Source organism: Engraulis encrasicolus, unplaced genomic scaffold, assembly GCF_034702125.1.
Source record: "Engraulis encrasicolus isolate BLACKSEA-1 unplaced genomic scaffold, IST_EnEncr_1.0 scaffold_25_np1212, whole genome shotgun sequence".
NCBI lineage: Eukaryota > Metazoa > Chordata > Actinopteri > Clupeiformes > Engraulidae > Engraulis > Engraulis encrasicolus.
In genome coordinates, this window is record NW_026945544.1 from 1,803,884 (window position 1) to 1,814,764 (window position 10,881).

The 10,881-nt window shown below is 42.3% G+C and overlaps 1 protein-coding gene across 3 annotated transcripts in view; it reads left to right on the top strand.

Moving 5' to 3' along the window:
• Positions 1-10,881, top strand: part of abch1 (ATP-binding cassette, sub-family H, member 1) — a 49,892-nt gene that overhangs the window by 10,399 nt on the left and 28,612 nt on the right. For all 3 annotated transcript variants that reach the window (XM_063192858.1, XM_063192860.1, XM_063192859.1), the window contains exons 5-6: positions 5,734-5,841; positions 7,593-7,686. In XM_063192858.1, the coding sequence (XP_063048928.1) occupies positions 5,734-5,841; positions 7,593-7,686 (202 nt within the window). The remainder of the gene's footprint in view (positions 1-5,733; positions 5,842-7,592; positions 7,687-10,881) is intronic.

Sequence of the window (10,881 nt, forward strand, 5' to 3'; positions counted from 1 at the left end):
ATTAAGTAATGTAGAAATGGCTTGATGGAGTTTTATGAACATTGTTACACTCTTCATATTTATTGCAATTTTTTAAAGTCTTAATTTAATGAGAAATTACCATTTAAGTATTTTTTTTCCCATTAGACGCGAGATTATTAGAAACCTTCGAGGAAAAACAGGGATATCTTTCTTTTAAATGTTCAAAATTGCCCGAATTTATACTAACTTTTCAGGGACGATAATTTGTTCTTCCCTAATGCAATATTCAGTGTTTATCAAACATATTGTTTAGCTCCAACAAATATTTGAGCGTTTAAAACATGTCACACCGTAGGACATTCATGTCACGCTAAAGGACAGAAATGCAAAACTGAGCCAGAAACAAATATATCAACATGATTATTTTGTCTTTTGATCATAATATAATGTTGTAGTCAATATGGAGCTACACTTTACACTTATAAGTCTTTGAATCGTCGATTATCAGCCTATCGTAACTCTTAATGACAGCCATGCGGTCATTGAATGTAACCTGCAGAGCTCATAAGACTCATACTGAAGTGTGACCTTGGCATGACCATCACACTTTTGTAGGTATGCTATGACTGTCACACCATTGAACCTGTAGTGTGTAATGGCCAGTGCCTGTTTGGTATCTCAAGCTGGACAGCACATTTATGCTGTATATTGAGCTCTCCACAGCATACTTTATTCATCTATACTCCTCTATATACTCTCTCACTGATCTTTCCTTCACTGTTACCATTATATTTTATGGTTTCAAAGCACCATTAATGACATTTTATATAATTTGACAGTATCTAAAATCAACAGCAAATATTCATCAACAATGCATCAAAGTATAAATTCCAAAGGCCAATAAAGGAATACGTAATTTGAATACACAATATTTATCTAGTCAAACAACAACAAAAAAAGATGTACTACCAGTTGTTTTAAAAGCTATTTCTCAAATATCTAGTCCATTGGTGTGACCTGTTTGTCCTTTGGTGTGATACTCCAAAGTGTCACACCATAGGACTTTTATCATCACACCATAGGACTTTTACCATCACACCATAGGACTTTTGAGCTTTTGAGTTAATTTAAAGCCATGTCGTTGCCAACTGAAATACAATTTCATCTTTAGTAAGATGCATTTTCATACATCTACATAAGAAAAAAATATGAAAAATATACACTATTGTCAAAATGTATTTTATGGCTGTCACACCAAAGGACTACAAAACTAAAACATCTTGTGGTAGCAAAACATAATTGATTGACTGAAGAAATCTGAGAGAAAAATCTAAAATCCACCCTTGCCATTGGCTTCTTAAGGGTCTAAAGTCACAATTTATGTACCGCTGGAGCTTCAACAATAGATAATTATCCACAGAATTAACCAAAAATATGATGTCACACCACAGGACATTATTTTCTGCGACAAAGTTTCATAAGTCCATACGGTCTCAGACAAACAGGAAAAAAATTAAGCATTGTCACTTGCTAAAATAGACACCTTGAAAAACATGCCAGGGTTGTTTAGACAAATGACTGAGCTTTGATTATTTTTTAAAAAATGTTTTAATATGGAGAACCAGACTTGCCTCAGTCACACCATAGGACAAATGTGACATTTGACTCAAAATTAAGTATACTTATTTAAGCTCTGGATTTATTACACATTACTTTTTCACAACAACGACATTAGTTTAATCATTTAAAGCATTGACAATTTTGAAAGCATTAATTTACTTAATTTTAAGAGCCTGCGACAGCAAAATTTACACGTCACGTCATCTACCCCTATATCTGTGTGACAGGAAGTGGAGCTCTCTCGCCCGGCGCTTTAGTCAGGTGTTGTGGTTCACTTCACATGCCACACCATTCAAGAACTACAAACTGCTGATTGAAGTGAAACTACAGTTAGGGAAAAGTGGCACATTTTGGTGCCTGTTTGCTCTCTAAACTTTAAGTCATTGTTGCTTAGTTTGCACTGTGGTAAGACACCAAGCAGGGCATGAGAAGTCATGTTATGAGGAAGCTGACAGGCTATTGCCTCAATCACAAAACTGGTATTATCTACTGTAACTATCTTATGGGCAGTCATGGGTAAGCGGTTACCAGCCTGATCTCCAAAAATTCCGTGCTCCTGGACACGGATGTTAAGGACACGAAATCCGTGTCCAGGAGCACAGATTTTGCCAAAATTCCGTGCTCCTGGACACTGAATTGTTTTCCGTGCTCCTGGACACGGAATTGTTTTCCGTGATGGGCACACGGAAGTGCTTTCTATAGGCTATTACCACAGCACTGTGTTAACTCTATCATTAGAAAATACATACCAAATGCTAATCCTAAACAAAATAATGCTATAGCAATTTAAGTTGTGCCCTGACCAAAACATTCCCTAACCTTAACATGTCATTAAAACATATTTTTGAGAAATACCTTTTCCAGTTGGTTGCTAGGCTATCAAATTCATATAATGAATGAAAGAAAACTAGCTGTGCCCAGACCAAAACAATCCCTAACCCTAACCTGTCAGTAAGAAATGTTTTTTTTTAGAAAAATATTTGAAATGAAAAAACACAAGACTGGAAACATAGAGCTGTGGGAGTATAGAGAGAGCACTTCTGTGTGTCCATCACGGAAAATAATTCCGTGTCCAGGAGCACGGAATTTTGGCAAAATCCGTGCTCCAGGACACAGATTTTGTGTCCTCAACATCCGTGTCCAGGAGCACGGAATTTTTGGAGATCATGTTGCGGTTACGGATGTCAGACTTGTAGCCTAAAGGTTGCCGGTTGGACTCCAGGTTGGTGGGGGGAGTAATTCACAAGTGCTCTCACCCATCCTCCTCTATGACTTAGGTACTGATGAAGTTTTTCGCCGTCAATCAAGCCCTTCTGACACCCTAAGTGAGGTGGCTTGAGGCCCGGTCCCGTTGCCGCGTTTTGAAAGAAATTCAGCCCACACAGTGTTGAAGCAGTCGTTGAGGTTGAGTTTATTGCTGCAGAGAACTCGCTAACAGCCACCAGTGTACCAAGACCAAAGACTTGGCCAACCCGAGAACGGCTTGCTTCGGATGCGTGAAGTATCGTTCGCAAAGTGATCTGAAGTTCAGTGGCAAAGTGCCCACAATATATACCCTAAGGAACCCCCGAAAATATGACGTCTTGGGGTAATTACGAAAGTTTACAATGGAAGATTTCCGTCCTATCTTTAGCATTAAAAATATGTAACCATACGTGGCACTGTTCAATGTGTAACCATATGTGGCACTGTTCCGCCTAGATGTTGGGCCTCCACCCTTGGTACGTGGCATACATTAGTCTCGTTCGTGACGACGCAGTAAGATTTTTGCTAGGCAGTGGGCATGCGCACTTTGCCAGTTTGATGCATTGTGGTTTGAAAATTCTAAATTGAATGCATCAAACTGGAAAAGTGCGCACTGCCTAGCAAAAATCTTACTGCTTCGTCACGAACGAGCCTGTTGTCATGTTGTCATGTTAACATGTGACTTAAACATTCATACATATTAGCAACATACAATCCACAGGGACTACATGGACCGGCACCCTACATGGACCGGCACCCGTGTTGCCATCTGTGTACAGTACCCCTGGACTAATTGCACTTAATACTGAGCGTCAGTTTATATTAGTGGAATTCTGTACAGGCGATACAATACCCGGCCGCCAGGCCAGACAGTTGTTTAATAAGCAGGTTCTATTCTAAGTATAAACGTATACTCTGGAATGCAGGCATGAGCGCACAGTCTGGAAAGTACCCCAAAGCCCACAGCTACATGGACGGCCCTGGGCCTGCCCAAGACCACGAATGAAAGTTTCCCCTAGGCCCCTATGAGCCACAGACTCTCCCAACGCCTATGCCTGCTTACTATTCTATTATGTTTTTTGTCTCTGAGCATCACCTAAAATCCACCACAGTACCCTGAGCATGGTATCGTCCCTCTGCACTGCTCCCTTGGGACGCCATTGAGGGCTGCCCCCTTGCACGGGTGAGGCATAAATGCAATTTTGTTGTGTGGTGTTAGCACTTATGTGTGGGCTTTTGCTTCACTTCACTCTCTAAAGTCTAAAGACACCAGCACTAGTGAGAGTTGTACAGTAGTACGACTAGTAGTAGTAGTGTATTTCTCAGCACACACAGGCAGCAGGCAGGCTCTGGTTGTACAACATGTTCACTGACTGTCTAGGCTGCCCTTCCCCCTACTCATCCCGTCTCCATTCACTCTCATCCCAGGTGGATGACGTCACGGTCACGAGTGTGTTATGATTGAGCAACAGGCGACTTGTTGTCGTTTCCCCTCCCTTCCTTAATGCTCCCGGACAGGTTGATTTACTTTGTCTCTCTTTTTTCATCACACCTCACACCTGACATTTCAGCCGGTCAAAAGCACAAAGCGTTGTATTAGACATGTACGCCTACAATACAGACAGACACACACACACACACGCACACGCACACACACACACACACACACACACACACACACACACACACACACACACACACACACACACACACACACACACACACACACACACACACACCCATGCCTGCACTAGAAGATACACATATGTTTTTTCAGTTAAATGTAGAAATACTATACACTTAAATGTAGCCTATACAAAGACACATGCGTGCATACAGGCGTACATAGACACATAATGTACATTGTAAATAAATAAATACATACATACATACAGACATACACACCCGACAGGGTTAGTGTAAACATTACACATCTCTTAACCAAAGGGACTTGAGAGCATGAGGACGACATAAATTAGTGAGGTAGTGGTGCACGCATCCAAGACGCAGGTGCAGGACAAAAGGGTCAGAAAACTATGAACATAAAGATGAATGTCTGCACATTTGCTCCTGTGTTGATTTTCTTTTCTTTATCCAAGTGTACTTTTTCAAGCTATTCGCTCCTCATCAGACTTTTCAGTCAACACTATAGGAAAAAGAAAAGAAAAGCAACGCGGGAGCAAGTGTGTGGACATTCATCTTTGAGGACATAAACAAGCAATCATAAGCATAGACAGAGGAACACAGTCACATTAGTACACAAAGTTAGAGCACCTGAGAGTTCACATTTGTTGTTTATCAAGGACAAGCTCAGGTCTTGTTGTCCTCGTACCATGACACAGCCCTGTAGACCATTTGTCTCAGAGGGGGAAAAAGGAACGAAAGTTATGTGAGGCATGAAAACCCTACACTAGGTGACTGAACCACACCGGCTCTTGTTTTCAGAGTAGTCAGAGTAGTCAGGCTGGTTGGTTGGGGATCGTCCAGTGAGTCTCTTTATTTTGCTCCACCTGGCCCTCCACAGGCACTAGTCTTGCCTTTTCATCCTGGGCCAGCCAAACCAGGATAAAGGTGACTGCCAACTGGCCCAGGAGGGCGGTTTAACAAGTGTGCCCTTGGGGTTGCCACCACAGGGAGGTTTAACAACTATCCCAAATTAAACTCAAAAGTGAGAAAAAAACCTTCTATTTAAACTTTCGCCTGAAAACTTCTATTCTATTGTTCTCCATGCAAAACAAAGACCACAGTACCATGGTGTTGCATAGGTTTAGACCCTGCTCTGAGCATACACACACCATACACACGCTTTCTGGAAAAGTCCCCATTGTGTTATTTTCATGTGATGATGTGTATGCTGTTTATTTGTTGACTTACTTATTTGTTTGTTTGTTTGTCTGTCTATGTAAGTGGTGGTCAGAGGAGAAGAGTGTCTCTGGGTGCAGCGCTGCTGCAGAACCCCAGACTGCTGATCCTGGATGAGCCCACGGTGGGAGTGGACCCGGTGCTGAGGGCCAAGTGAGTGTCTCTTCTTATACACAACACCTGCACTCATGCGCTGCCATGGTGTCGTGCCCCTGTCTTTCTCTGTTGGTATTAACCAATAAATGGTATTATTAACCCCTTTGCGCAGAGCCAATGTTATAACCTCACTGTCAAAATTGTAATGGCTATGTCTTAATATGCTACTTAAGGTTCTCAGTACTGTCATAGCAACGTTGTTATGATGTAGTTGAGTATTTTCAGCAAATAGTAGTAAATAGGCCCGCCGGCGACCCCATCGGCAGTAAGAGGCTACCCTTTTTTGCCACGTACAACTACCTGTTTCGGGCCTATACTATATGTCTACGCCACCGGATGCAGCTTATACCTGTTTTGAATGCATTGAATGCTTTGCAGTTTTCAAAGGTGTCTGGCGCCAACTCAAAAAGGCCTATTGTCTTTGCACCACTACCATGATGCAAGACCTGTGGAGGACAGTCTGTCAGTTGATCATTGACAGACTAGCAAACAAACACTATATCAAGGCTTTTGCATTAATGCAGTCACAATACACACACACCTACACACACGATTAAGTTTGATCCCAAATGAAATGAAAATGCATGAAATGAAATGAAAATTTAGCATTTTCTCTCTGTCAGTTCTCTCTCTCTCTCTCTCTCTCTCTCTCTCTCTCTCTCTCTCTCTCTCTCTCTCTCTCTCTCTCTCTCTCTCTGTCTCTCTCTCTCTCTCAGGAAAAGATCACAAATCACAAGAGAGACTGAAGTAAATAAGAAATAGTGGCAAGGCAGCCAAACACGCAGGACTCTGTGTTCACTCATGTGTGCAGATTTACACACACCAGCAAACTTTGGCACAGTGCACTCAGCCATCATATTCGGTTATTCATATTACGCAAGCTGCCCAATAGCCGTCTCACGCGTAGGCCTTAAGACTTGTCAGTAGGCCTGGTAACACCCTAGGGCCACTACTGCTACCCTCTCCGGGGGTCACAGAGGCTGGCCGGCTGGCATTGGGTGTTACCCGAGCGTTCAGGCCCCTTTCACTAAGCAGGGTGGCTTTCTGAACTAAGCAGATTACCGAGCCGGACATCCAGAGTTCAGAAAGTGAAAGTTATGGCTGCCACACTTTTGTTTCAGGCGATTCACTGAATACCATCGAAATAGGGGAGATAATTGGTGAAGTCAAAGTGGAATGGCTTGACATGACATGACATGACAGGACATGACAGGACTTTTACTTTGAAAAGTGAAGGTGCCATAGGTTTGTACACTAAAATAGACACAAAGGTGTAGCATAAGCAGGGTTTTTTTTAGAGCAAAGCAAAAAAAATGTCTCACTGCAAAGCAAAAAGCAAAGCAAAAAGCAAAGCAAAAAAATATTCTTGCTGCTTGACCTTTGTGTCTTTTTTAGTGTGCCAACCTACCCTCACTCCACAACAATATTCTTGCTTCAGGGCTTCGTTTCACAAGCCAATCTGTCTATGTCTTATTGCAAGTGACCCAATTAAGATTTATGTCAATGTTAATCATCTGATTACTACATGTGTTTTCCCAATCTCTACCCTCTGTCTGTCTGTCTGTCTGACGATTTTGTTTTCTTTCTCTCCTACACTCTCATTCCTTCTTCTCTTGTTATCATTCTCTTTTGGTATCTCTGTCTCTCTGTCGGTATCTCTCTGTATCGGTATCTCTATCTGTCTCTGTCTCTCTCTGTCTCTCCTTTTCTCTTTCTCTCTGTTCCCCCACCTCTCTATCTGTCTCCAGGATCTGGCAGCATCTAGTAGATATTGTGAGGGGAGGACAGGTGTCTGTCATCATTACAACGCATTACATTGAAGAGGCCAGACAGGCCACCACGGTAAGACTCTCATTATTGTCATTCCACAGTCCGCACACATCTGGCCATCTGTCCCTTGAGTTACTCCATAGTAAGACAAAGGAGATCCGCACTCCGCACTTCTAAATTAACGATCCGGTGCAACCAGAGCAGGACTAAATCATGAAGACTCCTCAGGACTCTGATGAAGGCGCATGTGGAAACGTTAGTCTTCGCTGAAAAAGTAAATGACACAAAATAGGCATCCGTGTGGCACCAGATTATTTTTCCTTTGTACCTACTCCATAGAAACATTTGAATAATTCAGCACTTAGTAGAGAGTGGAATCTACAAACAAGAGTTTTAAATTTGACTGTTGAATTAAAGCCACAAAATCTACGGTATCTGAGGCATGGTCGACTTTATATGAAGCACACAAACCCCAGATGTCAGACGTTGCCAGATACTGTTTGTCTTGAAGCATGTCTTGAAGCACCGAGTTTTGCTCAGCTGGTTTGAGGCCAACAGGGCCATGGGCAATGTTTGTGTTGTGGTGAACATGTTGACCCTCAGTTTTACAACTCTGTGTATCGAAAAACTCTGTGTGTCTGTGAAAACTCAAGCAGCAAGAGAGACAGTAGACAGTAAGTTGCAGTCTCATGGTGTCATGGTCAGCCTCCTGAAGAGTTTGTGGTGTGAAAAAAAGCCTTTTAAGCGCACAACTCGGCCCAGGGCCAGACCACCTGTCAACCAGCTATCTTATAAATTTGGAGCGAAAGTGTTTTGCTGAGGTTTTGGTTTGCTGTGAGAACTGTTGCAGGAATGGGGACTGCAGACAAGACAAGCACGTGATCCTGTAGGCAGCTCAGAGCCAAACATGACCAGGCAGGTTCTCTCATTGTGTGTGTGTGTGTGCGTGCGTGCGTGCGTGCGTGCGTGCGTGCGTGCGTGCGTGCGTGCGTGCGTGCATGCGTGTATGTGACTATTGTGTGTGTGTATGTGTGTGTGTGTGACTATTGTGTGTGTGTGACTATTGTGTGTGTGTGTGTGTGTGTGTGTGTGTGTGTGTGTGTGTGTGTGTGTGTGTGTGTGTGTGTGTGTGTGTGTGTGTGTGTGTGTGTGTGTGTGTGTGTGTGTGTGTGTGTGTGTGTGTGTGTGTGTGTGTGTGTGTGCGTGCGTGTGTGTGTGTGTGTGTGACTATGAGTCATGCAGCACCTGACTCGTTCAGGTAAATCTTGTGACTTTCATCAGAGTCAGTAGTGTGGCATTAATGTAACGAAGTGGGGAAATGTGAAACAAACCCACACTCACTACATGTATATCTTTGTATGCACACAATAACATACTAGCTAACATACTACATCGATAACATACTAGGTCAAATGAAATTCCAAATGAAATTCCTCTGTGCTGACGCTTATTAGGTTTTTGACGAGAAACTAGAATCTTTGACTTTTTGACTTTTCACTTTGACTATCGGTGTACATGTTTTAGTGGTGGTGATGCAGGAAGTTGTTCAGGGTTAATCATTGTTTTAGTAACCAAACAGAGAAGTGCCAACACAAGTGCCTTACCTCATTGCAGCTTTGCGCTCAGTGCTATTTCTGAGTCTTGATTGTTTCGTGTGATTGTTTATCCAAATCCACCGTTACAGTAGCCCAAAAAGATTACCCATTATTATTTCTACATTGTCACAAGTACATTGCCAGATGAACCTTTGTCATTTGTTTCATAAAACGAGGTTGAAGTATGGTATGCTGTTTAAGTAAATCAATCACTGAATGGATCGTGATAATTGTACTGTACTGAATATACAGGTACTGCATTGCCCTACTTTACAGTACAAAACCGAAATATTAAAACTTGAATACATATGTTACGTAGTAAGCATGTATTTAGCATGTAGTTAGCATGTAGTTATGTACTCGTATGTCTGCTTTCTTATTAGGAAAGTACAGTAGCCTCTTACTGCAGATGGGCCTGTCGATGGATATATTCAGTATTCACTCTTTTCTGAAAACACTCACCTACACCATATAATAACATTGATATGACAATGCAGAGACTCTTAAGTAACCGATTATGATTTTGCCATTACCATTTTCGTAAAAATAAGGTTATAACAGAAGCTCTGTGCTAAGGGTTAACCCGTTAAGACACAGCGTTATAAAAAGTCTTAGTGCATTATTAAAGGCCCTATGTTATGTCATAGTATTGTATGTCATAGTAGTGTTGTAACTTTTCCATGACTATTCCAGTGTGACACTGGAGGTACTGCGTGCATTAAGGGGTTAAAGCCCAAGCACTATTCAAGATCAACCCAGAGCATATTGAACTGATCTCTATGGCAAACATGAAGTTTTTCTCAGTCCCAGTATTTGTGTACTGTAGTTCCTTTATCTCTGTAGGGAGGTGTCTCAGTCAATGTTGTTGTTGTTGTTTTTTGTAGTACAACACAGACGCTGCCTGTCATGGGTCAGGTGAGACGGAGTCTTGGGCTTTTTCCCACATGAGTTGTCCCCGCAATAATTTCTTCAGTCGTCACGAGAAGATGATTTAATGTGTGACTTGACGACTCTCCGGGTCTTCACACCATACCATGCAGTAATTTTACAAGGACTTGCTGGCGATGACGATCGACGTTTATTTAGAAAAACTGCCCGTGACATCAAGGCGTGCGAACACACCCGTGGGCGAGTACACTTAATGACAGCTGTGGCTTTGGTGTGGTGGCGGCAGTGTGGCATGTGCACGTGTGTGTGTGTTGTTCTTTGTCAAGGCATATACGTAACTCTCCAAAGTCTCTGAGGAAAGAATACTTGAGGAGCAAGGATGACGTGTAAAAATGTGAAATTCAGACAAATTGCAGCAATTGCAGAAACTCCATATTTCTCCAAAGTCTCTGAGGAAAGGATACTTGAGCAAGGATGACGTGTAAAAATTTGAATTTCAGACATATTGCAGCAATTTCTCTGGCGCTCTGACAGCTGAAGACATTAATTTATCATGAAATGTGTCTTGTCATGACAAGGAAGGTCACCATGTCTTTTACACACAAACACACACGCACGCACGTACACGCTCACACACACACACACACACACACACACACACACACACACACACACACACACACACACACACACACACACACAAACACACACACACACACACACACACTGTGAAAGACACAGAAATGTGTTTACCTGCCAGGCTTCACATAACAACATGCTGGAA